The 27858-nt window shown below is 34.3% G+C and overlaps 3 protein-coding genes across 4 annotated transcripts; 1 reads left to right on the forward strand and 2 right to left on the reverse strand.

Annotated features, from left to right (window-relative positions):
• The first annotated feature begins 162 nt into the window (after nt 1-162).
• Nucleotides 163-20809, forward strand: LOC110968773 (tetratricopeptide repeat protein 16). 2 transcript variants are annotated; one of them, XM_051950898.1, is made up of 15 exons: nt 163-333; nt 1608-1783; nt 1877-1967; nt 2223-2360; nt 3654-3754; nt 3853-3982; nt 5059-5273; nt 6155-6447; nt 7131-7275; nt 9327-9492; nt 10079-10212; nt 11420-11552; nt 11806-14155; nt 15959-16302; nt 19101-20809. In XM_051950898.1, exons 1-13 carry the CDS (start codon nt 301-303, stop codon nt 11923-11925), a joined length of 1875 nt encoding a protein of 624 aa, XP_051806858.1. In that variant the 5' UTR covers nt 163-300; the 3' UTR covers nt 11926-14155; nt 15959-16302; nt 19101-20809. The 2 variants fall into 2 exon arrangements, with proteins under 2 accessions (XP_051806858.1, XP_051806859.1); XM_051950899.1 differs by having other exon boundaries at nt 19326-20809.
• LOC127534788 (uncharacterized) lies at nt 7846-8939 on the reverse strand. The gene has a single exon (XM_051950900.1). The coding sequence runs from the start codon at nt 8577-8579 to the stop codon at nt 7923-7925; it is 657 nt and encodes a 218-aa protein (XP_051806860.1). The 5' UTR covers nt 8580-8939; the 3' UTR covers nt 7846-7922.
• On the reverse strand, nt 19552-27725 carry mymk (myomaker, myoblast fusion factor). Its single transcript, XM_022215154.2, has 6 exons — nt 27591-27725; nt 26414-26528; nt 24738-24886; nt 22361-22477; nt 21089-21229; nt 19552-19755 (listed from the first exon to the last, which is right to left on the reverse strand). Exons 1-6 carry the CDS (start codon nt 27723-27725, stop codon nt 19552-19554), a joined length of 861 nt encoding a protein of 286 aa, XP_022070846.2.
• Nucleotides 27726-27858: the final 133 nt, after the last annotated feature.

Below are 27858 nucleotides of genomic sequence, written 5' to 3' on the forward strand. Positions count from 1 at the left end.
CATTTTCTTAAGTATAACTCAAAGCTATAATTTCATTCGCATCCGTGAACGTTAAATATTACAGTTTAACGTTTTTTTCTGGCGAAGCTGAAACGAATCCGGAAGTGAAAGGAGATTACCATCCTGTTCGTAGTAGATCATCTTTGTTTAGAAAATAAAAGCCGCTGCTCGTGTTGGAGTTGGTTTCCATGGCGATAGTCAGATTTAATGTTAGAAAGCGACCCCAGAAGTACCCAAAAACGTGAACAAACTGAAGCAAAAGTTCTTAAGAGAATGTAAAACAGATATTTCACCGACACAATGGACATTTCTGAGGACAAACGTGACGACAAGGTAAGTAAATTATCAAAGAACATTTGAAAAAATATAGCTAGCTAAAAGTTAAACCTGTCTTATTGCAGTCTAAGTTAGATAAACCTCGGTAAAATAATACTACAGACATAAACTTGACTTTTTAAAAAAAAGGTTTTAATGATACAAATAGAAGAAAAGAATGTATAATTCAACGCTGATATTATTTGTTGAGAAAATTAAAGCTTCTACTAGTGTTAAAGTTGATTTCCATCACGATAGTCAAATTTTAGCATTAGCCGGGCACTCAAAACAGCTACAAAAATGAAAAATAACTGGAGAAAAAGTTATTAAGATAACACAAAACAGCTATTTCAGCAACGCAGTGGCCACATTTGAGGGGACAAATGACAAAAAAAAGGTAAATAAATTCTTCAAAAACAGCAGGAAAATGCAGCTAGCTAGAAGTTAAAGCTATTTGGTAGCTTAAAAAAGCTAAAAAAAAAAACCTCTGTCTCTAAAAATAAATAGATGAAAAGTCACTAAGATGACACAAAATAGGTATTTCAGCAACGCAATGGCCACTTTTGTTTAAAAACCAATGACAAAAGAGTAAATAAATTCTTGGAAAAACAGGAGAATGTAGCTAGCCAAATGTTAAAGCTATCTTGTGACAGGCTAAGCTAAATAAGCCTTGGTTAAATAACGTGATAATGGGAATTTAAAGTGTTTTAATGGTAGAATAATGTTTTCAGATTGTAGAGCGTAGCATACAACAGAAGTGGATACACCCCTGTTCAATATTAACTGGAAAATAATTCAAAACTGTACCACTTCACAGTGTTTGCGTTACTTTACAGATGAACAATAGATCTTTGCTGCTGTGTAAAACTAAAAATTAACAGTTTAAACTGATTGTATTTAAATGACAAACCTCACAGTAGGAAATCAGCTGAACAGATTGAGATTCTAATGTTCTAAGTTTTCAATACTTCGTATATCCACCTTTATTTCTGATGAAAGACGTGTTTTTATTTTATTTATTTACCAGTTTGTCCTTGCTGGAGGGGTTTTGTTGTAATACTTTACTCTTTACAGTAAATATTGAACTAAAGCTGATAATTTTTCCAATCAAATCACATTTACATTTGGAGATATTGTCGCCAAATCACTCAGCTCTTGTAGAAACTGCACAAAAACAAACCTAGGAAGAAAAAGAGCTAGATCAACTCTATACACAGTAGTTTGTTTTGTCAGGAAAGTGAAGTGTTTTGGTGTTTATGTGTGCTAAATCCCTGTCTATTATTGTCCATTAGAGGGCAGCAGATCAGAGTTTATTCTCCACCGCCGTGTCCGAGGACGAAGCCAGAAGAAAAACCTCCATCAAGCAGCTTTTTGGATCCAGTAAAATATTTCTGACGCCTGCAGAAAAACAGCAGCGAAAACCAGAACTGCGAGCTAACGTGATCATCCAGAACAGAGCAGCAGAACAGTGAGAGACGAGAATTTGTGGGGTTATTTTTAAGGTGAGGGGCTTTTGGTGTAAATATGTGGGAATCTAATAATGTTTTTTTGTGTTTTGCAGTTGCAGAAATGGAACCGAAGCGATGGGAAGGTGTCAGTATGAGAAGGCTGTGATCTGCTTCACTAAAGGAATCAATCTGCTGCCAGAACAGGTCCTGAATGAACCAGAAGAAGTTACTGCTGATAAAAACCTGCTGTGTGCTGCCGTTGGTGCAGAACAGATCTATGGTTTAGATTTCCATGTTAAATCTGTCAGAAAGTCTTTTTTCTGCATTTTCTGTGCTTCTAAACCTGGTTCTAACTTCATAGAAGTGATGTTCAGCTGCCGGTTGAAGATCTCCTGTTCGTTTTCTCGGTATCTCGACTTAAAATCCTCGTTGTCGTTCCTGCGTTGACGTTTGTTTCAGACTCAGCTGTACGTTCACCGGGCCGAGGCCTTCCTGCAGCTCTGCGACTTCCGGTCAGCAGCAGCTTCTTATAAACAGGCCGAGATCCTGCAGCCCGGAGCTTCCAGCCGTCGCCTGGCCTTCATCTGCTACCTGCAGGTACGAGGCTCCAAAGCTGCTCTAAAACCCGGCGTTCACAGAATGAAACTACTGCAGCAGATGTGGAAATATAGTTCTGTGATCCTGAAACAATCGAAGATACGGAACGTGTTGGATGTTTTTATGAATCATTCATGTCTCACAGACACACGCGATGATTGAAAGAGTTTCACCGTTTAGTCGACACGTTTCCATATTTATGGGTAAAAGGATGAAGTGATGTCGTACGGAAATGATCAATTCCAATTTTAAAAACATTTCAAAAACTGCATTGCAGAGAATGGAGAAAGTTTCTGGGTTAGCAAAAACTTCTTCTTCAGTTAAATTACGTGAAAGAAAAGAATATGTAAATAATAAATGATATATTAAATTAAGTAAGAGAGAAGAATGTGGAAAAATACAACAAATATGATTTAATGAATTAAGTAAAAGACAAAATATCTACAAGAAGAGTGAACATGATTATCAAATTAGGTAAAAGAGAAGAAAGTGTAAAAGACAAGTATGTGTAATTTATTAAATAAAGGATCAGAAAAGAATGTGTACAACAAAGACGTTCAGGATTAAATTAGGGAAAGAAAAAATATTCATCAAATTACGCTAAAAAACAGTGTGTAAAAGAAACATAAATGTAATTTAACGGAATAAGTAAAAGACCAAAATGTGTAATAGAAAAATAAATACAATTAATTAAAGTTAATAAAAGTACAAAAGAAAAATCAATGTAATTAATTCTTATTATTCATATTAGTTATTCACAACAAAACATGTGTAAACAAGCTGTGTGTAGAGGAAAAATAAATCTGATTTATTAAATTAGCGACCAAAAATTAGCATGTAAATGAAAAATACATTTATTAAATTTTATTATTAAAAATACAAAATGTGTAAAAGAAAATTTATTAAATAAAAGTAAATGTGTTTGAACAAATTAATCAAAAGATCTTTAATGTACTAAAGAAAAATAAATGTCGGTATTTCACATTAAATTGTGTAAAGGAAACATCATTAGGATTTATGTTGTTTAGTTCGACTCGATATCCAGTGTTTCTCTGTCACCCAGCATCATTTATAGTTTTAAGTTCAGGTTTATTCTGATAAATGTCCACCTCATGGTGAGTTTAATCCATGTTCTGTGGATCTTTAATACTTTCTCTTTCCTAACGCCATGCACGTTTTTGTTGTCACCCAGAATTCATGGCATGGATGTTTTTTTGCAGCTCCAACATAAAATCTCACTGCTTCACCCAAACAGATGATAATTAGCTGCACGTCTTTCTGTTTTGTCTTCAGGGTCAGTGTCTGCTGGATCGAAGTCTGTTCCTTGAAGCTCTGGAGGCTTTTAGCAAAGCTGCTGAGCTGCAGCCCGACAGCAGAGTTTACAGAGTCAGAAGGTCTGAAACCTGCCCATTAAAGTAGCATTAAGACTGTAGATTCACAGTTTAATTTACTGACTGAGTATTAAAGGTTAAATGTGATGTTTTTCTTCCAGTGTGGTGTGTCTGAGCGCTGCAGGACGACACTCTGACGCTCTGAAGCTGCTGAACGGCTGCATGACGTCAGGAAGTCCCACCGCTGATCTCTACGTCCTCAGAGCTCGACTGCACCGACGGCTCCAGCAGGTTACAGAGACCGTTTACTCTCTAAGCACCTAAAACAGCAAGCAAATAAAACAGTAGATGTGTTATTTTTCATATTTACGTATGATTTTAACGTAGCTGCAGACTGGATGAAGCTCTGCTGTGTAAGAAACAAACAGCAGTTAAACGGCAGGACGAAGCTCCTTAAGGATAAGACTCAAAGATGCACAGAAAGATGCATAAAAGACACAAAGATGCAGAAAAAGATGCAGAAAGACACAAAGATGCAGAAAAAGATGCATAAAAGATGAATAAAAGACACAAAGATGCATAAAAAGGTGCATAAAAGATGAATAAAAGACACAAAGATGCATAAAAAGATGCATAAAAGATGAATAAAAGACACAAAGATGCAGAAAAAGATGCATAAAAGATGAATAAAAGACACAAAGATGCATAAAAAGATGAATAGAAGACACAAAGATGCATAAAAGACACAAAGATACATAAAAAATGCATAAAAGATGAATAGAAGACACAAAGATGCATAAAAAGATGCATAAAAGACACAAAGATACATAAAAATGCATAAAAGATGAATAAAAGACACAAAGATGCAGAAAAAGATGCAGAAAGACACAAAGATGCATAAAAGATGAATAAAAGATGAATAAAAGACACAAAGATGCATAAAAAGATGCATAAAAGATGAATAAAAGATGAATAAAAGACACAAAGATGCATAAAAAGATGCATAAAAGATGAATAAAAGATGAATAAAAGACACAAAGATGCAGAAAAAGATGAATAAAAGACACAAAGATGCATAAAAAGACGCAGAAAGACAAAAGGATGCACTTGGTATTTAAATTGCTCTTAAATCAACATTCCCTCCGCTGTTTATGAACAGTTACTTTAGTAGTGAACTGATTTATTATTTGTCTAGTAAACCTGCAGAATGAGGGTCGACGGACACATTTTTAAAATAATTACCATAAAAAGTGTCTCATATATTAAGCTAGAACTTCACATACAACATTTAAAACCTCCAGAGTTTCTGATAAAAGCGTTTCATGTAAATCAGAGAAGGTGCAGTCGGTATTTTAAATATTTTCCAGACGTCTGGCTGCTATCAGGACGTGCGGTCTGCGCTGGCGTTGAACCCTTCATGTCCAGCAGCTGGAGCTCTGCTGCAGCAGCTGCATGAAGCCAGCGAAGCGTCCAGACTGAAGGCCGTGGACAAAACTCTGAGCGGTCATCTGCCTGAAGCCCTCTGCTTGATCAATGTGGCTCTGGAGAACAAGCCTGAGGACCCACGACTCCACCTGTTCAGGTAAACACATCCACAAAGATTAACATAAAAGTCTGACTGTCTACGACTGTAGAGACCTGAAACTAACGATTTTCATCTTCAGTGGATCTGTTTTGTTCTTTGTCACATAAACGCTGCAGAAATCCTGCATTAGTTAGTAAACAGTAAATTATTAAATCAATTCAATTTAAGTTAAGCTGCCGTTATTTAAACAGAACATTTAAAACAGCAGCTTATTTCAAATACAGAAATATGATCAAATAAATACGGATTTACTTTGCCAGTAAATTTAAAATTTAAGTTTAAATAAGAAAGTGTACAAATCTACAATAATATTTAATATAAAAAATTAACTTGACAAAATTAAATATTACAGTTAAAGCCCTACAATATTATTTTAATAGAAATGTGTCTGACTTTATTATTATTATTATTAATAATAATAATAATAATAACAACAGTAAATATGTTTCCTAACTAATTTTAATATTAAATTAAAGAATCTAAAATCATATATTTAATAGATTTGCTCGGCAAGTTTAAATTCTGAGGTTTACAGCCTAAAATATTATTTGATATATAAATATATTATTTATAATAAATTAAATCTCAAATGTTATTATATAAACATTTCAATATGAATACAAATGAACCTGATAAATAATAGCATTTAATTTTGTTTAACTGATTATACTTCACTAAAATGTACTTAACTAGATCATATTTTAGGATTTAGACTCTGTTACATCTTCACTAACTGAAGTATTTCAGCTCAGACTTTACTATATTAATTAATTTAAATATGAAGGTTTAGAATCTCCAGTGTTCCACATGATTCAATCTTTATTAAAATGTGTTTTATTCATTGTGATTATTATTCTTATATTGTGTTTCTCCATCAGAGGGATTCTGTACCGACGTCTGGAGGATTTCACAGCAGCCATGGAGGACCTGGTCCAGGCTGCAGAGCTGACCGAGGAGGAGGAGGAGGAGGCTGGAGGTCAGTGGAAGGCCACAGACAGGAAGTCAGAGGGCGTGTCTGTTCTCCAGGAGGTGGAGCTTCAGCTGGTCCTCACCTACAACGACTTGGCCGTCCAGTGTTTCAGCCGACGACTTTATCCTGAAGCCGTTCTGCTGCTGAACAAAGCCATCGAGGAGGAGAAGAACCAGGCGGGACTCTACCTGAACAGAGGAGGTTCACGTCTTTATTATCATTTAAAACATAATGAACACTCACACAGCATTGTTTTATATGAATAGCTATCACCGGTGATGATAAAAACTTTTTACAACTCGGCTCTGAAGCTGCAACAAAACGAGGAGACAGCAGCAGTGTGGGGACTAAAAAACGGTTTTATTGTGACGCAAACCAAACCAACAAGGTGCACCAAAGACCACAAACCAAAGCAGAACCAGGCTGTGAGAGAGTCAGGGAGGTTTTCCTCAGTCTGAGCCATCAGCTCCTGAACAGACTCAGCTGGTGTCCAAGCAGAGGGTCGTCACTCATATGAACTGATATTTAAAAATGATGCATCTGGAAACACCTTACACCACATTCCTGCTGTAAAAACTCATTGTTTAGTATTTATTTATGCCTTTTTGTTTGCTTTACTTGTCTTTCCTGGCTTTACTTCTAATTACTGTCCTGTTTGCTTTGATAAATCTCGACTGTTTCATTATGTTTGTTTGAAAAGTGAGATAAACATTTATAAAATCAGATTTATTGACTGATTAAGGACCAAAAAGCAAACAAAAAAAAGATTTTTTCAGGTGGAATCTGCAGCAGCTGTTGTGGAAATTAAAATCAGAGTGAATTTATTGATTTATAGACCATTAATTGTGTTGATTAAATGTTTTATTGGCCTGTTTTTGTCTCAGATTGCTTCTTCAAACTGGGTGACTGGTGTTTCTCTCTGGCCGACTACCGGCAGGCTGAGGAGATGCTGCCGCCTGAAGACCCGGCAGTCCGGCTCCGACTGGCCGTCGTCCACAACACCCTGGGCTGCTTCTGCTTCCAGGACGGGTCAGAAACCTTTACAGCTTCAAATATAGACGTTTATAAACATATTTCTGAAGTTTTACCTTCGTATGCCAAACGCTTTCCGAGATAAATAAATTCTAAACATCTGCCCGTCAGCCCACTTTCAGCAGGTTTTTTCTCACATTGAAAGTTTAGGCTGTTTGAAAAACAATATCAGAGGAAATATTAAAGGTAAAAATCTGAAATTTTCTCTGTTGTTTCTCATCTTGTCACTGATCTATAATCTGTAATATCAGAAAAGTAAATGAAAGAATCTCTGATTATCGGTGAGTTGAAATATGAAAGAAAATAAGTGAAATTGACATGAAAAGTCTCATTTTTTAAAACTAAAATTAGCAGAAAAATCAATATTTCAGACGACAACTTGTGATAGTTTCTGAACTAAATGTCAAATATGTCTCAATAATACAAAACTAAACCTATAAAACACATTTTAATATGAAATGCAAACATTTAGGAAAAGCTTTGTTGAAATGTAATAATCCATCGAGCCGGTTTGACAAGTTGGACAGTCAAACAAAAACACTTTTAATTACAGCTAAAATGTCTCAAATATCTTTATTAATATTCAGATTTATATTTTATAAAAATCAGGCAAATCAGAGTTAGTTATTATTTTAGAAATTAGTTTAAAAATTTGGTGATTTAAGATGAAATGCAGACTTTTTTGGGTGAATTTCTGACCAAACACGCGTCTTCGCCGTCGTCGTCTTCACCGTCGTCGTCGTCGTCGTCTTCACCGTCGTCGTCGTCGTCGTCTTCACCGTCGTCGTCGTCTTTGTCATCGTCTTCGTCGTCATCTTCGTCGTCGTCGTCGTCTTCGTCGTCTTCGCCGACGTTTTCGTCGTCGTCTTTGTCGTCGTCTTCGCCGTCTTCGTCTTCGCCATCGTCGTCTTCGCCGTCATCGTCGTCTTTGTCATCGTCTTCGTCGTCATCTTCGTCGTCGTCGTCGTCGTCGTCATCTTCGTCGTCTTCTTCGTCGTCGTTGTCGTCTTCGTCGTCGTCTTCGTCGTCTTCACCGTCGTCGTCGTCTTTGTCGTCGTCTTCGCCGTCGTCATCTTCGTCTTCGCCATCGTCGTCTTCACCGTCGTCATCGTCTTCGTCGTCGTCGTCATCTTCGTCGTCTTCTTTGTCATCGTCTTCGTCGTCGTCTTTACCGTCGCCGTCTTCGTCATCGTCTTCGTCATCGTCTTCGTCGTCGTCTTCGTCATCTTCGTCGTCTTCTTTGTCGTCGTCTTCGTCATCGTCTTCACCGTCGCCGTCTTCGTCGTCGTCTTTGCCGTCATCGTTGTCTTCGTTGTCTTTGTCGTCGTCGTCGTCTTCTAATTCATTGTCATCTCTTCATTGTCTCCTTCTTTGTCTTTTTTTCTGACCAAACACACGATTATTTTCTATATTTCTGTGGAAATAATAAAACTAAAACCGATAATTTCATTCAGCTTCCATAACAGATTGAGCAGCTCTGATTTATTTTTTTTAGCGTAATTTTGTTCTTAATTTTTCTTTTTTCTTATTTTTTAAAATTCATTTACAGATGCATTTCCTATAATTAGAAAAAGTTTAATATTTTTAATCAAGCATTGCTCAGAGTGAAAATTAAATATATTCTACATTCATTACACAGAAAATGAGAGATTTTAAGCCTTTATTTGTTTTAATTTCGTAATAAAAGCTTAGAGCTCTTGAAACGGTCTCAAAATCAATCTCAGAACATTCCAAAAAATTAATTAAAAAAAGGATTAATAATGTAAAAATATCCAAACTCTAAATAATAATTCTGATAATTTGAGCAATTTCCGCTATAAAAAATTTCCACTATATTTAAATTTTTTGAGCTATGCTGATATCAAGCTAAAATGTCAGAAATGTCTTTATTTATGTCCATTTTTTTTTTTTAATTTTAGACAAATCACAGATGGTTGAGAAGATATTTTACTAAAACTCTGTTTTCAGCTCCTTTGACCCACAAACAAACATTTTCACGCAGTTTAATCCCATTTTGAAGCTTTTCTTTTGTGTTTTTGTGCCTGCAGACGTTTCCAGGAGGCAGTCGACATGCTTTCCGTCGCCATCCGCTACAACCCGGCAGCCGGTCGCTACTATGAGAGCAGATCCAAGGCCTTCAGGAAGCTGCTGGACTGGAACTCAGCCAGAGAGGATTTTATCTGCATGCTGGTGCTGGATCCAAACAACCAGGAGGTCAGGACTGGTTAGACGCTGATCAGAGTTTGAGTTTTTCTCTCAGTCTGGTCCAAATCGTTTCATTAAATGATACAGCTGTCATTAACCTGGAAGATTATAGAAGCCTTTGTTGTCAATGCAAATGAAAATATAACAAAATTCTGGTGGAAATCTCTTCCAGAAGCAGCAATAATAATAATAATAATACAAAGCCAAATGTGTGCACATCCAGGCAAAAATATTCAGGTTCAAGACAAGAAAGTCACAAAAAAGGTTCTGCACGTACATAGAAAGGCCACAAACAAAATGTTGTTTTAACAGTCTTCTTCTTCTCTTTCTTCTTCATCAACCTTTTTCTGTCTTGTTTTCTCCTTTTCTTCTTCATCTTTTTCCCCTCCCCTTCTTCTTTATCTTCTTCTCCGTCATCTTCTCCTCCTCCTCCTCCTTCTTCTTCATGGTTGTTCTGTTTCCACGGAGCTGCAGCACTTTTTGTTGTGAGAATGAACCCACGAGCAAAAAAATCTCCCAGAAACTGAATATTTCCAGAGTTTATGGCAGCAATTACGACTGTGTTTGTTTGTTTGTTTGTTTGTTTGTTTCACAGGTTCCTCCGATGTTAATGAGTCTGTTTCCAGGCTACAGTGTCTCTGATGTTCTGTCCAGTCCTAAAGGAGAAGCAGTCAGAGCTCAGCTGATGGACACGATCCAGACCTGGAGTTCATCCTCAGACCCACACAGGTCTTCTTCTTCTTCGTCTTCTTTTTCTTCTTCTTCTTTGTCTTCTTCTTAATCTTTGTCGCCATCTTCTAATTCACTGGCTGTGTCCGAAATCGCATACTAACGTACTACTCATACTAAATGTGACGTCAAAATAAGTATGTAGTGCGTTCACACTGGATAGTATGAATAGATTGAGTACGCGAGAAATACCCGCATGTATACTATATCCGGAAAAATTTGAAGTATGCGCGGTGACCACACTCGTCATACTCAACCGCCCCATAATGCTTTGCGAGCTATCCACCGAAATGGAAGCCTCCGCGGGATCTATGGCCGGACCACGGCGATTTTTATTTTATTTTATGTGGTTAAGTAGTCATCCTAATCACCCCACAGATTTGAGAAATAGGCGTTTTCTGACCAACGTTTTAAATTTGTCAGACGCCTCACAACGTGCTACTGAATGCTAGCAGCTAGTTGCAGCAGCTCGCTTAGCATACAGAACAAGTAGCAGCTACCTCCAGTAGCCTGCAGCTACAACTGAAACGATTCGCATAATCTGGCTAATAACTGCATGAGGAGTGCCGGCTTGGAATTGCCACATTAATTATGCGACTGTTTGTTAGCGTAAAATCGACCTGAAGCCGGCATTCAGCCAAGATATTTGATAGCCGTACTTCCGTTTTTTGTCATCGGAGGTTTGAAATGCATCATGGGAAACGTAGTAGTATACTACAGTGTGAACGGTCGGCATTCTAATCATACTTATAGTACGTAGTATACAGTATATACTCATTGAGAATGTAGTATGTAGTACGTTAGTATGCCATTTCGGACACAGCCACTGTCTTCCCTTCATTGTCTCCTTCGTCTTCTTCTTCTTCTCTGTCTTCTTGTTCTTCCTCTTCTTCTTTCTCATTTTCTTTGTCTTCTGCATTTATTTCGTCTTTGTCATTTTCTTGCTGGTCTTCTTTGTTCTTTATGTATTTATGCGTTATTTACAACGTAATCTTTGTAAATTATGGTAGATTAAAGTAAATTTAAGCAACAGTAAGATGTCAGATGTAAAACAATAAACATATCTACAGTCTGGTGTCGTTGACAGCTGCTCGTCTGCACAGTGACATCATTTTATATCCACTTCTGTTCCTCTGGACGACCACAGAGATGAAACCAGCAGATCTCCAGCTGAATGAGCGTTTCCTGTGTTGTTGTTTATCCTCAGACTGAGTGAGAAGCTGCAGCAGATCAACCTGACCAACGAGAACCAATCAGAAGATCCGACCGGAGCAGGAGAGGAGCTGAAGCCGTGTTTGAACCCTGAAGATCTGCAGATAACCGTGAAGAACCTCCTGCAGGTGCTGTTTGAAATGATATTTAAGCTCTACAGCTCACAGAGAGACTCGTGTAACTGGAAGGGAAATATTTAGAGACAGAACTCACTGACAGCCTTTAAAATACACAGGAATCCATAAAAACAGGAAGAACTCCTCAAAGATACAGGATTTAAACCTGAACCACTTTCAGAGAGGACGACTGAATTCTGACAGATACTAAAGATTACATTTGTTTCTTTATCATTTTTGTCTTTACGCTGTTTTTCTGCTGCAGGTTGAGTCAACGGTTCGGTCTTTAGTCCACAGTCATCCAGAATCGCACCAAACTGGACCAGAATGCACCGGTCCAACTTCAGACCCCAGAGGAGAAAACTCTGCAGCAGATCTGAGCTGACTTTAAGTTTTATTCCACATAAAGTACTACTGTTAGTCCAAATACTGACAGTGTGTGAGGTTTATTACACAGAAAATACTAGTTTTCGTCCAAATATGTGAAGTTTTAAAGATTTATTCCACCTAAAATGCTGCTTTTGGTCAAAATACTTGTAGTTTTAAGGGTTTGTTCCGCATAAAATGCTACTTTCTGTTCAATTATATGCAATTTATGATTTTTGTTCCACCTAAAAGACTAATTTTAGTCTAAATGTGCAAAGTTTTAGAGATTTATTTCACCTAAAATACTAATTTTAGTCAAAATACTGAGAGTTTTGAAGGTTTTTTCCATATAAAATGCTACTTTCTGTTCAATTACATACAGCTTTTGAATTTTATTCCACCTACAATGCTAATTTTAGTCCAAATACATAAAGTTTTTTAAAGATTTATTCCACCTAAAATGCTGCTTTTAGTCAAAAATACTAATAGTTGGTGAAGACTCTGTCCAGCCTTTTTCTATCACAGCTGATTATCGACAATATATTCCATAAAGAACACTTTGCACATTATTATTTGCAGAATATTCTAAAAAATAATCACCTTTTTTTTTTTTAGCAAAATGAGAGCTTAATTAGCAGTCAGAACTGATGCTGAAAACTCCGACAAAAAATGGAATAATTCAGGATCAGAAATAAACATTTTATATGAAGCACTTTAATAAAATCATTATAAAGACAAGCAGCTCATGTTCCTCCTGTAGAATCTTCGATTCCATCAAACTGTAGCGTCTAAATCAGCACTTTTCTGTCTCTAATGAAGACGTTTGTAGCTGCAGTCGTCCAGCAGGTGGCAGCAGAGTCTCAGTTTCATCCTGATGCTGGAGTTTTAGTTTCGGTTTAAATCAGCAGATCTTTATTTATCACGCAGGAGATTTAATTTATCTCTTCTAAAATGCAGTAAATAAATGAAAATTAAAGTCTCTATTTCTGCGGTTTTACTTGATATTATCTGTAACTTAAGGAAACAGGGAAAATCTGCAAAATAACAGTAGGTTGTTTAAAAGCAACAACAACAATAATAATAATGATAATAAACTACCAGATCTTTTTTTTTTACCATCATTTAACCATTAATATTCAAATTCTTTCTTTCAAAAATGGCCAAAATCTGTAAAATACTGATATTTTTTACAGATTAAAATGAGAAAACAGTCAGTTTTGACCTGTTTTTTAGTGTTGACACTTAAATTAATATCTTTATTTCTGTAACTTTACAAAACACGGAAAATCTGCAAAAATAATCGTAGATTGTTTTTCAAAAATGGTTACAGTTAAAAACATTTCACAGTGTTAATGTAAATGTGCAACAAAACAAAATATCTTCGTAATTCTACCCACATAAAAAATATATTAAACAGCATTTATAATTTTATTTTTATAGATTTTTTCTCTCATTTGCACATTTCTGTAAAAATAAATACTGTCACTCTTGTATATCTCTTGATTTTTTTCTAATTTTTTTTATCTTATTTCCTTTTATTTTTATTTTATATTATTTTACTTTTTATAATCTTGTTTTTTATTTCCTATTTTTTCAATGTATTTTATTTTATTTCACTTTATTGTATTCTATTCTTATTTTATGTCACTGTTTTATTTTATATTATTTAACTTTATTTTATCTTATTTTATTTACTTTTTTCACTTTGTTTTTTGATCTTATTTCACTTTAATATTTTATTTTGTTTCACTTTATTTTATTTTCATTTTTTATATATTTTAACTTCTTTCACTTAATTTAATTTCATTAAATTTTTTCTTATTTCACTTTATTTTATTTTCATTCTATTTCACTTTGTTTTTGATCTTATTTCACTTTAATATTTTATTTTATTTCACTTTATTTTATTTTCATTTTATATTATTTTATTTTATTTGCTCTTTTGTTACTGAATCAAATTTAATTTTATCTTTATTTTATTTTAGCGTCTTTCACTTAATTTAATTTTATTAAATTTTTTCGTATTTTACTTCATTTTATTTTCATCTTATTTCACTTTATTTTTTTTAATCTTATTTTATCTTATCTCAGGCTGCTGTAACAACTCCTTGCTTTATGCAGCATTTTTTGGTGGTTTTTTTTTTTGCCTATTTTCCTTCAGATTCCCACTGTTCCTCTCCTTTCTCTGCCTCTAAACGACCATAAATCTTCCTCCTGATGACCCTCGCTGAAGCTCTTCGCTGTCGGAGGTGAATCTGAGCCGTCGGTGGTTTTTTCTTTCTGGTTTTTGCGTTGCGGCTGCAGCTCGGAGGTTTTTTTTTCTCTGAGAGCAGCTGAACTGGCAGCATTAAGAGCAGCTGTGGCAACAGCTGACGCTCAGAGAGGAGAAGCTGTGGAAGTGGCCGCAAACATACCGAACATACCGACTCCTCTTTGTTATTCTGAGAGCAGATCTGAGCTTATTATCCAGTTAAATCTGTCTGATGAGTAAAACGAATTACCTCAGGATCCCATTCTGCTCCGAGAAATCTGAACATCTGCAGGTTTTTAAAGGAAATCAGGGTCAAGATTAGTTCATTTAAAGCAGAAATTAGACGTTTTGACAGTGAGGAGTCTTTTTATAATACTTTTTAACCATAATGTCCTGATTTATTTACTGGTATTATCATAGAAAAATAAAAACAACTGGAAAAATCACAGAAAAAACAAAAACATGTAACAACCAAAACAACAAATAAGGTCCACGATAAAAATCTGCCAATTTTGGACATTTTTTAAAATTTATTTATTTATTTATTCCTTTTATTTATACTGAACTGTATGGATTCTGCATTTTCAACAGGTATAGTATATTTTAGACACTATAATTATTATTATAATATTTTTTGTCATTTTTATTTATTTATTTATTTATTTTTAGTACAATTTTCCAACATTTTAAATGTAAGGAATTAAGTAAGTAATTTAAGTGTTTTTCAGAATTTTTTTTCCATTTTTTCCTTTTTTTTAAGTGCATTAGAAGCTGCAGAACCACATTTAGGGCTGTATGGAGGCTGCACTTTGTTCAGGAAGCACGGCAACTTGTAAAAACAAAAAAAGACCACATAAATAATGTCTACAGCAAAATTCTGTGTAATTTTATGACTTTAAATTGACACTGTTTTACTGTGTTTAAATCTGCTGAAAATGTCATTATTTTACAGATATATATTCAGATTTTTGAACATATATTTGTCATTATTTTAAACAAAAATCTTTGTTCAGGATTGAAAAATACTTTACAGCTTAACTGTTATGATGATTTTTGCTTTTTAAATTTTTTTAAATTTTTTAAATGGTAAAACTTACAACACTTTTTATGTATTTTTTCTGCTGGTTTTCAGCATTTATTGTCCAGGATATTTTTATTTTTATGTTTTTAATGCATTAGAAGCTGTAGAAAAAGGACTATTATTATTTTTACTTTTAAAATATTTTATTTTTTTTTAAATGGTAAAACTTGCAACACTTTTTACGTGTTTTTTCTGCTGGTTTTCGGCATTTATTGTCCAGGATATTTTTATGTTTTTTAATGCATTAGAAGCTGTAGAAAACAGACTATTATTATTTTTACTTTTAATTTTTTTTTTAATTTTTTAAATGGTAAAACTTGCAACACTTTTTATGTGTTTTTTCTGCTGGTTTTTGGCATTTATTGTCCAGGATATTTTTATGTTTTTTAATGCATTAGAAGCTGTAGAAAACAGACTATTATTATTTTTACTTTTAATTTTTTTTTAATTTTTTAAATTGTAAAATTTGCAACACTTTTTATGTGTTTTTTCTGCTGGTTTTCGGCATTTATTATTCTTTTTATTTTTATTTTTTAAAATGCATTAGAAGCCATAGAAACAAACTATTTTAAACTTAACCTATATTTAATCTGCTGAAAACTTCATTATTTTACAGCTATTTACAGTTATTTTGACATTATTCTTGTTTATTTGATAGTTTTTGAACATTTGAGTGTTTCGGCCTTTAATAACGTTTTATCTTTTGTGTTTTTCTGTCAGGTTTTCCTTTATTCTCCTGCAGACTTTCCTCCAGCGCTGCAGTAAATGTGTGTGGCCTCGGCAGCCCGTAAAGGAGCAGAGAGGCTCCGGTTACTGAGGTGTGAGGAGGAGAGCGGTCCAGACAAAAACACCTTTCTGTGGCCGCGGCTCGGCGGCTTGGCCTCCCGTCAGCACATTCCCTCTGGAGGCTGTTTTGTCTGAGAGCCGCGGGACTCGTTTGTAGTCTTTGGGTCGAGTTCGGCCGAGTGACGCGAGCAGACGCACAGCTCCATGTGCTCCTGAAGCGACAGTGGAATCAGATCCGCCGCTCTGGAATTGGATTAGAGCTGCAGACTTTCTGCCAGGTGAAGCAGAACCTCAGCACGTTTTGATTTATGCTGAATTTCTATCACACTAACAGTTTTCTTCTGGCTGGAAATGACACAAACAAGAGACAAAAGACGGTTTATGGTCAGTTTGAACTATTTCTAACTTATTTAATGAACATTTTTTACTAAAAATGCCGCGTTCAGAATTAATTATGCGGCTCTTTATTTTAAAGTGTTGTTAAAAAACTGCAAAAAATAATAATAAGCAAACAAAAAAAGTGAATAAAATGACAAATATCTGTAAAATCCAAATTTCTAAAATGTCATTTCTTTGGTATAATCGTAAAGGTAAATTTAAACTGTTCTTACATTATTTTTTAAATATTTTTACTAAAAACACCACGTTCAAAATTTCTTACGCTGCTTAAAGTGTCAATATTTTAAGAAAATTAAGCCTTGATGCTTTTTCTTAGTGGTGCTGGTAATTTCTTCTTTATTCTACAAAAAAAGCTAAAAAAAAAAACAAACAAATTAAATAAATAGAAATTTAAACAATGAAAGACTAATATTAAAAAACTGTTAAAAAAATCTTTAAAATCGTGATTTTTTTCAGCAGATTAAAATACGCTCACATGAAAAATAACAAATATTATGTACTATTTGTAAAAATGCACACTGACAGTATTTTTATTTCATTTTCACTCACTTTTATTTTAAATTCTTTTATTTTATCTACAATTTTGGCTTGTATTTTTTTTTAATTTTTTAAATTTAACAAAACAAGGAAAATCTTAACAGTAACATCTTAGACCTTGATTTGCCCTTTATAAATCCTAAATATACGTAGTTTAATAGTTTAAAATGCAGTAAAATACTGTAATTTATGGTCAAGTATTGTAAAACCAAACAAAATAATGAAAATTTTTTACATGGATGTTTTTTGCAGTTTTGACGTCTTTAACAAATTATCAGTATTTATTCTAACACAATGACTTTAGTCACCCGTTTATGTCATTTCCAGCCCCAAAAAAAAAAACCTGTTGGTCAAATAATAAAAAAAAATACAAATAAATCTGAATAATTTAGGGCTTAACTCCATCCAGTGAGTAGAGATCAGTTAAAAGCAGAGTCACAACTTTTCATTTTAATGTCAAAATATTATAAAAATGACCAAAAACAAACGCACACAATGCTAAATGTACAAACTGCAATAAATAACAATAATAATAGACAATCTGAGCAATGTTTAACAGAGTCAGACATGAGAAAGAGCCAGAATTTAACCCTCTGAACCCCAAAACCCATCATTAGGTTTGACACGCTGAAATCTTACCACTTATCAGAAACTGTGAAGACAAAAAGAAATGTTGGATTTTCAACTTTGTAACTTCCAGTTCTTGAATGTGAAGTGAAACCAGAGAAAGATCTGATTTTAAAACTGTGAATTCTGCTTGTTTCATTATATATATATATATAAAAAAAAATCCACAGAGAGACTGAGAGCAAAATCAAAGCTACTGGATGCACGGCTCATAAACAGTGAACAGAGGAGCAGGTTGTTGGAGATACTTTCACCATGGGGAAACATCTTTCTACTGTTTATGTGTAAAGTGGGTGAAGCTGTCAAAAAAAGCCACAAAACAACACAAACAAGGCGCAAAATGACACCAACGAGACGTAAAATAAACCGAAAAAAGATGTGGCATTGCTCAAAAACAGGAAGCAGAGGAGGAGGTTGATGGTGAAAAATCTTTCTACAGCTGACATTTAGTCTGTTTGGTAAATATCTGTAGTATGTGGAGCCATTTGTTTCCCATTATTGGGGACCAGATTGTTGAAATATAGCCACAAAACAACCAAAACTAGATGTGGCATGGTTCCAAAACAGTGAACAAAGGAATACATTTTAGGAAGATAGATTTAGCAGGGTGAAACATCGTTCTACAGTTGATGTGAAACTGAGGGAAACCATCAAAAAAAGCCACAAAACAATACAAACAAGGCAAAGATGACGCCAATGAGGCGTAAAGCAACCGAAACTAAAGTCAGCACGGCTCAGAAACAGTGAGCAGAGGAGCAAACTGTAGGAAGATACATTCAGCATGGAGAAACATCTTTCTACTGACGATGTGAAAGTGTCAAAAAAGACAAAAATGACAACACCAACAAGATACAAACTACCCAATCAAAATGTGGCATGGCGCAAAAAGAGGAAACAGAGGAGCAAGGTGTAGGAAGATACATTCAGCACGGTGAAACATCTTTCTACTGATGATGTGAAAGTGGGTGAAACCAACAAAAAGAAAAAAAAAACACAAACAGGACACAAAATTACCCCCCAAAAATATGGCATGGCACAAAAACAGAATACAGAGGAACAAACTGTAGGAAGATACATTCAGCACGGTGAAACAGCTCTCTACAGCTGACATTTAATTTGTTTGTTAAATATCAAGAGTATGTGGAGCCATTTTTTTCCATTATCAGCAGCCAAATTGTCAAACTGAAGCCACAAAACAACATAAATGAGGCACAAAGCTACCCAAACAAAATGGGACATGGTTCAAAAACAGTGAACAGAGCCGCAAGTAGTTGTAAGATACATTCAGCATGGTGAAACATCTTTCTGTAGATGATGTTTAGTTTGTTTGTCAAATATCTGTAGTATGTGGAGCCACAGTTTTTTCTAGAATTGGGAACTGTCAAAAAGAGCCACAAAATGAGCCAAACAAAATGTGGCATGGTTCCAAAGCAGTGAACAGAGGAGCAAGTTGTAGAGGGACACATTTAGCATGGGGAAATTTGTGACATTTTTTACTTTTCTCTACTTCTAGTCATGGTTTTCCTGTTCCCATTGAGCCACAGTGAAGGAAAACGTGTCAAAAATCGGTGAGAAGTTGCTTCTTTGGGGTTCTTCGGGTTAAAACGGTTCCACCTGCTCGTCCAGAAAACACGTCGAGATGCTTCTGGGCCTCGTGTGGCGCCGGGAGGACGAATAAAACGCTAAAAGGTGCTTTACGGTCTTATAATTCTGCTGCTTTTTCTTTTTCCGAACGGAGACGGGAAGCAGAGGAGGGAGGACGGAGGTTCTCCCCAGAGGAACATTTCCAAAGACAATTTATCCGTCCTGGAGAGATAAACCATCTGCCGGTTCGTCCTTGTCGTAAATCTCCGTCCTGCAGTAGCTCTGACGTCACACAGCTGGCTTTCTATTCGCCTTTTTTCCTGTCTTCTTCCGCTTTTCTAACCGACTCCTAAATGTTCCAGCAGCCAGGAGAAGCTGCTTCACTTCCAGCCGTTCATCTCCTTCAGCCGGCTAATGGTTCCTTTGATGGGGGTGGATGGAGGCTGGCTGTACAGCGGCAGCGTCGGGGTGCAGCTCCGACTCCACGGCCTCTCAGTGGGAACCGTCCACACCGACCCCTGCTTCTTCTTCTTCTTCTTCTTCTTCTGGTCGCTGTCGTCTTTGGAGGAACCAGGAGACATGGACTGCAGGAGAACCATCAGTTAGAGCCTCGCATAGAACATTTCAGCTCCAAAATGATGCTTTAGTAAAGTTTAACTTTCACTTTCTATCAGTCTCGGTCATATAATCAGCTACACGGTCCAAGAACATCTGGAATTTAAGCTGTAATTTTGCCTAAACTGATTTTTTTTCGACCCATGTTTAAAGAATTTAAATTTTAAAAAGTCACGTTTTTATTTACTTTTGTTACATAAAGTTTAAATGTATTCACAAATTTATTATATTTACATTTTTATTATTATTTTTAATTTTTTTAACTTTTATTTTTAATCACCAGATGGAACTGTATTGATGTATATTTATTTAGTCCACTTATAATATATTACACAAATGTAAAAACTCTTTTTACATTTTATTTGATGGATTTCTTACCTGTATATTATTTTATTTATTTTTTTACATTATACCTGATGGATTTCTTATCTGTATTTTGTTAAATTTTTTTATTTACTTATTATACATTATACTTGATTGATTTCTTACCTGTTTTTATTTTGTTTTATTATTTTTTTACATAGTACATGATGGATTTCTTACCTATATTTTATTTTATTTTGTTTATTTTTTATTATTTTTTACATATTACATGATGGATTTCTTACCTGTATTTTATTTTATTTTGTTTATTTTTTATTTTTTTTACATAGTACATGATGGATTTCTTACCTGTATTTTAATTTATTTTGTTTTGTTTTATTATTTTTTTACATATTACATGATGAATTTCTTATCTGTAGTTTGTTTTATATTATTTGCATTTTTTACATTTTACTGAATGGATTTTTCACCCGTATTTTTTTAAAACACGAAAAACATCAAAACAGTTAACTTAATAAACCATAAATATGCATGTTTAATCTAAAATAACATTAAAAACACATATAGCTGTGAATAACCATGTAAAATTATAATTTAAAAAAATTAATTAATTTTTAAAACTAAATTTGGGGGCTTTTTTAAATATACATTTTTCCTTTTTATTGAATAGAAAAATAAAATCAAGTTTAATGCTGTAAATGTATAGTTTTTAGGTATAATTCTTGTGTAATTTTCTGTCCTTATTGTGTCAAATTAAGGCCAGAAAATGCACTGTATGGATAGAAAAATACCGTATATGTATATGCTGTGCTATTTTCTGTTATTTTACAGTATTGCTGGCCCTAGCTGATGAAAATATTACAGCTCTTTTACAGTTTCTGCGTCTCATAGTGAACTCCAGCTCTCTTCCCTTGTTAGTACTGAACGATCGTCAGAACTTGTTGGTACTGAATGATGATCATAATCTGTTAAACGTACGCAGCAGCAGAGCGTGAAGCAGCTGAGCTTGGCGGCGTTTCTTCCGTCTCCTGAGTATCGGTTCTTCTTGGGCAGCAGCAGAACGAAGGACACGGCCAGAGACAGGTGGTAGAAGCTGTGGACGTACGAGTAGTCCCACTCCTGGAGGACGAGAAACTTCACAAAGTTAGCGGAGGTTCAACGAGAAACGAAGAACAACCTCAACCAGGAAGAAGAACTCCAGCTGTAGAGCTTCACCTGGACGGAGGTCAGTGGTTCATTGTTGGAATGAAGATTCAGGTCACAGAAAAACCCCAAAAATCATCTGGTTCTTCATTTACAGGAACTTTACTTTCATTAATCAACGTTCTGCCTTCATACTGTGAATATTTTCAGGCCTTCAAAGGTCCACATTTGTCACTTTTTATGGACTTTTTCCTTCATTTCTCATCCTCAGAACTTCATCAGTCCAGCAGATAGAACCAGGACAGCCAGATTCACTGGTCAAAACAAGGTTTTGACCGTTTCTGTGTCATTTTTACAAGTTTAGGCCACGTTTTGAGTTACTCTGGAGAAGTTTCAAGGTATTTTGAACAATACTTGAACTGTTTTGTAGAGAATCTGAGTAATTTTGGACACATTTTCTGTAATTTTCAACATGTTTCAAGACATTTTGGGCAATTTTTGAGTCATAAACACACCTGAGTTCTAATAAAAACAGCTACCAGATCAGTTTTACATCCATCCAGGTGTCACAATCTAAAGACGACATCTGTTTTTGTTCACTTTCTCTGCCACAAAGAGACTAAAACTGTCTTAAAGACACACAAAACGATCAAAACTTTCCTTCAGATGACCAAAAACAAGAAAAACAAGTCACAAAATGTTAAAATCTAGACACAAAGAATAAAAAAAGAGACAAAACTAGAAAAACGACACGTTAGACATGAAACGCCAAAAACTAGACAAAGAATAGAAAGAGAAGCAGAATGACCACAACGAGAAAAAATCTCACAAAGACAAACAAAACAAAACGAAACTGCCGCAAAGTGACGAGAAAATTGTACAAAATACCTCAAACTTTTCAAAATAAAACAAAAAATTTATTCAAAAATGGTTGAAAATGAAACAAAAATGAACTAACATGACACAAAACTGTCCAAAACGATTCTAAACCCGACCTAAAAGAGTCAGAAATGAAGCAAAATTACCAAAAAGTGTGAGAATTGTTCAGAATTAAAAACATTCTCCATATTTTCTCATGTTTAGCTGCTTGTATTTCTATGATTTTACCTCAAAGTAGAAGCGCAGCATCAGAGCCAGAGCTCCGAAGCAGCATCCTGGACCGACCTGCTGCGTGTAAACCGACTTCTCCGGATAAACCGACCTCAGCTGCTTCATCTTCTGCAGCTGCAACAACAAAAACATCACAGTAAATACAGGGAACGTTCTCAGAAAGTTCTGCAGAAACCCACAAACGCACAGGAGAACATGCGAAGTCCATGCAGAACCAGGGATCTTCTAGTGCTAACCGCTGTGAGAAACGCTTTTTAAAACTGTAAATTATTTAAACAAAAATTAAAAAATTTTTTTAAACTGCACTGTAAATTGTAAGATATTTTTGTAATTTCCTGTTTCTGTTAATTTACTAATTTAATAAGTAAAGGTTTATGGAGTCACACGAGTGCCACATCAAAATGTAAATAAATGAATAAATAAATAAATAAATGTGGAAATATAAAAAGAAATAAATGAAAAAGTAAATAAATGTCGAAATATAAAGAGAAATAAATCCATAAATCAATAAATAAATAAAAGGAAAAAACAGAAAAGGTAAAAGCAAAGACAAAATTTTCCTTTTTATTTATTTCTCTTTATATTTCCACATTCATTTGTTTATTTATTCATTTATTTATTTCTCTTTATATTTCCACATTTATTTATTTATTTATCTTTATATTTCCACATTTATTTGTTTGTTTATTTATTTATTTCTCTTTATATTTCCACATTTATTTATTTATTTCTCCTTATATTTCCACATTTATTTATTTCTCTTTATATTTCCACATTTATTTATTTATTTCTCTTTATATTTCCACATTTATTTATTTATTTCTCCTTATATTTCCACATTTATATTTTTTTATCTTTATATTTCCACATTTATTTATTTATTTCTCTTTATATTTCCACATTCATTTGTTTATTTATTCATTTATTTATTTCTCTTTATATTTCCACATTTATTTATTTATTTATCTTTATATTTCCACATTTATTTGTTTGTTTGTTTATTTATTTCTCTTTATATTTCCACATTTATTTATTTATTTCTCCTTATATTTCCACATTTATATTTTTTTATCTTTATATTTCCACATTTATTTATTTATTTCTCTTTATATTTCCACATTCATTTGTTTATTTATTCATTTATTTATTTCTCTTTATATTTCCACATTTATTTATTTATTTATCTTTATATTTCCACATTTATTTGTTTGTTTATTTATTTATTTCTCTTTATATTTCCACATTTATTTATTTATTTCTCCTTATATTTCCACATTTATTTATTTCTCTTTATATTTCCACATTTATTTATTTATTTCTCTTTATATTTCCACATTTATTTATTTATTTCTCCTTATATTTCCACATTTATATTTTTTATCTTTATATTTCCACATTTATTTATTTATTTCTCTTTATATTTCCACATTCATTTGTTTATTTATTCATTTATTTATTTCTCTTCATGTTTCCACATTTATTTATTTATTTATCTTTATATTTCCACATTTATTTGTTTGTTTGCTTATTTATTTCTCTTTATATTTCCACATTTATTTATTTATTTCTCCTTATATTTCCACATTTATTTATTTCTCTTTATATTTCCACATTTATTTATTTCTCTTTATATTTCCACATTTATTTATTTATTTCTCCTTATATTTCCACATTTATTTATTTCTCTTTATATTTCCACATTTATTTATTTATTTCTCCTTATATTTCCACATTTATTTATTTCTCTTTATATTTCGACATTTATTTATTTATTTATTTCTCCTTATATTTCCACATTTATATTTTTTATCTTTATATTTCCACATTTATTTGTTTATTTATTTATTTATTTCTCTTTATATTTCCACATTTATTTATTTATTTCTCCTTATATTTCCACATTTATATTTTTTATCTTTATATTTCAACATTTATTTATTTATTTATTTCTCCTTATATTTCCACATTTGTTTATTTATTTATTTATATTCTGATGTGGCACTCCTGTGACTCCATAATGGTTAAGGAAAAATGTGCACAAAAATAATAGCTACACCCCCTGACAAAAGTTTTAGGACACTTTCTCATTCATTTGAATGATAAAGTGTCCTGAACCTTTTGTCTGGGGGTGTGTGTTTAAATGGAGGCCGGCCAATTATAACTAAAAAAAATACTCAAATTATATCTAGAATCCCTTTAAATGATAAAACAGTCAAAACATTATCATAAAACACACAGAAAAACTGAAAAACCGCCTGTCTTTTATGTTTAGCATTTAAATGAATAATCTTTTGAATGATTTTTTGGGTTATTATCAGTAAAACGAAACGCTTTTTTCCTCTTTTTTCCCGATGTGTTGTCGTCCACCACTGACCCATTTGACGGTGATGATGAAGACGGCCGATCCGATGGGTCCGGAGTAGACCCCGTAGCCCCAGCGGTCCTGGTAGATCCTCACAGCGATGGTCAGAACCCCGAACATGGTGATGGAGGAACGCTGAGGCTCGTCAAAGTCGCCCAGAGCTGCAAGTAAGGAGGGAATTTGTTAAGTTTTGTAACGTTGCACTGCAGAAAACACACATCTGAGGCCTTTATTCACTGTGAGCAGCACTGACAGGCCACTTTATTAGGGACACCTGGAACATAAACGGAGAAAAACACTTAAAGATGTCCTCTCCTTTTATAACTTTCTGTCCACAAGCATTTCATTTTAGTGAACCGGTCCCTTTAAACATAGAGAACCAAACAGAAGCCAGCTGTCAGAGCATTTGTTCTGATTTCAGATGAGGACGGAGCGTTCATACCAGCATGTCTGAACACATGTGTGACGATCTCACAAACACAACATGTGCTCTGGACAACTGGAGGGATTTAAAGTCCAGCTTTGGACACGAGGGGAGAAATGCTCTGTATGTTATCAGCTTTAATCTGCACACAAATACACAGAAACACAACAAGATCCAGGTTTGTGGACCCATCAATGTAAAGCAATCCATGTAAATGTGTATTTTGGAATAAAAACCGGTTATAATCGTGTACAGGAACCAAATGTTTGCACATCCAGGCAGCAAAAAGAGAAAAATGTGACACAAATGAGAATCTGGAGCACTGTTAGTCCACAAATAAATGGTTTGATTCTCCTTTTACTCTCTGAATCTAAAAAAAAAGGTTTAAAAGACGATGTTTTCTTTAAGAAATCATCAAAATTACCACGCTCTGATGGTCCTTGAACTAATGACGTGGCCGGAAAATTAACCAAATCTAAGCTTAAAATTGTGACGTTTTTCTGCTCACCTCAATCAAACAAACTGACCAGAAATAAACATGAGCAGATTGGAGAGGAAAAGTCTGGAGAGGCTTCTCCTTTTTTCTGTCATTTTGTGTCTCGTTTGTGGTCGTTTTGTCTCCACATACTACAGATATTTAAGTATTTCCATGTTTCCAGCCTCTCCAGACGTTCCCTCTCTCCTCTGTTGTTCATCTATAGAAAGATGTTTCACCGTGCTGATTGTATCTCCAACAACTTCCTCCTCTGTTCTCTGTTTCTGAGCCATGCTGACTTTATTTTATTCATCCAGTAGCTTTGGTTTTCCTGTCAGTCTCTCTTGTTGTCTCCGTTTTGTTTTGTTTTGATCATTTTTTGCATCTTTGAGACAGTTTTGTTTCATTTTTTGTCATTTTCTGCCTCTTTCAGCTCATTTCGTTTCCTCATATTGCTGATATTTTACTATTTTCTTTCTACAAACTCGTCCTCTCTGCTCAGTTTAACCTGAAAACTCTTCTAGCAGCTCAACATAGTTTGACATTTAATTAGCAGCAACACAACACCGTTATGAGAAACCCACACAGTGACAAAGAGTGCTTCTCCTTCAGCTACTTTCACTACATTTAGTTTAAGTCCAGTTTCTTAGTAAATGAGCCGCAGTGAGGAATAAATACTAAATGTGGAGAAAAAAGCTAATAAATCCAACCATTTGGACTTTATTGGTGTGCAGAGCTTATTTTGTGGTTTTTGGACGCTGATGGAGATAAAACGGAGCAGATTCTCACCGATCAGAGTGACCCACATGGACAGCGCCGTGCCGTAGACGCTGAAATATTCCAGGATGTCGTACCTCATGAAGCACAGGATGGACAGACCTGGACCGTCACAGGCGTGGTAGATCTGCAGGAGGAACGTCTGACAAGCTTCAGTAAACACGCTTCTACATCATACCAGGAACACATCATTTACAGATGCAGAGGGATTTATTGTTCCACTGACAGGAAGTAGAGCTGCAGCTTAAAGATCACAAACAAAATAAATACCAGATTAAACAAAGATTTACGATAAAATCAAACTAGTTTTAGCTTTAATACATGAGAATATTTATAGTATTGTTGCTTTAAATAGCGTGAAAGAAGTTTATAGTGAATAAATTCAGTTAAAATGTTTTTATCTGAGTAGGAAGTTCAATATTTCCCTCTGAACTGTGACCACATTTTATCATCGTATAAGTTTTATATTTTTTAAAAAAGATCTGCTTTCAAACATCACGATCCTTCTTGAGTTTAGACTTTTTCTTACAAAATAAAAATATTAATTTACATGTTGACTGTTTAAAAAAAGCTGCAAATAACATCCACATGAAAGATTTATAGTTTTATAAGCAGTAATTTATTTTTCTAAAATGTGAAACCATAAAATTTAACAGCTTAACAGTATTTAAATTAGATTAACATTTTGTAATGTTTTGTAACAGTTTTTGAGCAGATTTTAAATATATTTTTATAAAAAAATAAACATTTTTTTAACCTGTAAAAAATGGAAAATCTTGCCGTACGAAGATGCCAGATTTTCACCGTTTTTTTACAGATTAAAAATAATAATAAAGAAAATGTACATAGATAAAATATGCTGTGACTGCCTTAACAGTTTTTGAGCAGATTTTATCTACATATATTTTAAAAAAAATTTTAAAAAAATCTGTACAAAAATCTGTGAATATCTGTCAGTAACAAAAAATCCATATTTTACAGTTTTTCAGCATAAAAAAAGATAAAATCTGCTCAAAAACTGTTAAGATAGTCGCAATTTTATGTAAAACATCTGATTAGTTAATAATCTACAGTTAGTTTCAGCTCCACTATAAAACCTGGATCCTTCCTCAGCAGAACTGGAAGCAGAAACATCTTCCAGAACCTGAACTAAAGGTCCAGCTGCGTTCCTCTAAAGCTGATGTCTCACCGCGGTGAAGAACATGGTGAAGAAGTAGACCATGGCCTCCATGTGGAAGCCCCGCTTGGCGGCGATGCTGGCCGAGGGCAGGAACACCAGACTGCTGACGGTGGGGAGCAGCAGCTTAGCGATGAAGGCGCCCATGATGGAGGAGAACCAGGAGGACCAGGAGAAGCAGCAGAAACAGCAGAACCAGAAGAGACCGGACTAAATCCTGCAGGAGACCCTCAGCCTGGTGGAGCTGAATCAGAGTGAGGAGACCAGCTGTCCTCTGAGG

Source organism: Acanthochromis polyacanthus, chromosome 7 (genome assembly GCF_021347895.1).
Source record: "Acanthochromis polyacanthus isolate Apoly-LR-REF ecotype Palm Island chromosome 7, KAUST_Apoly_ChrSc, whole genome shotgun sequence".
NCBI lineage: Eukaryota > Metazoa > Chordata > Actinopteri > Pomacentridae > Acanthochromis > Acanthochromis polyacanthus.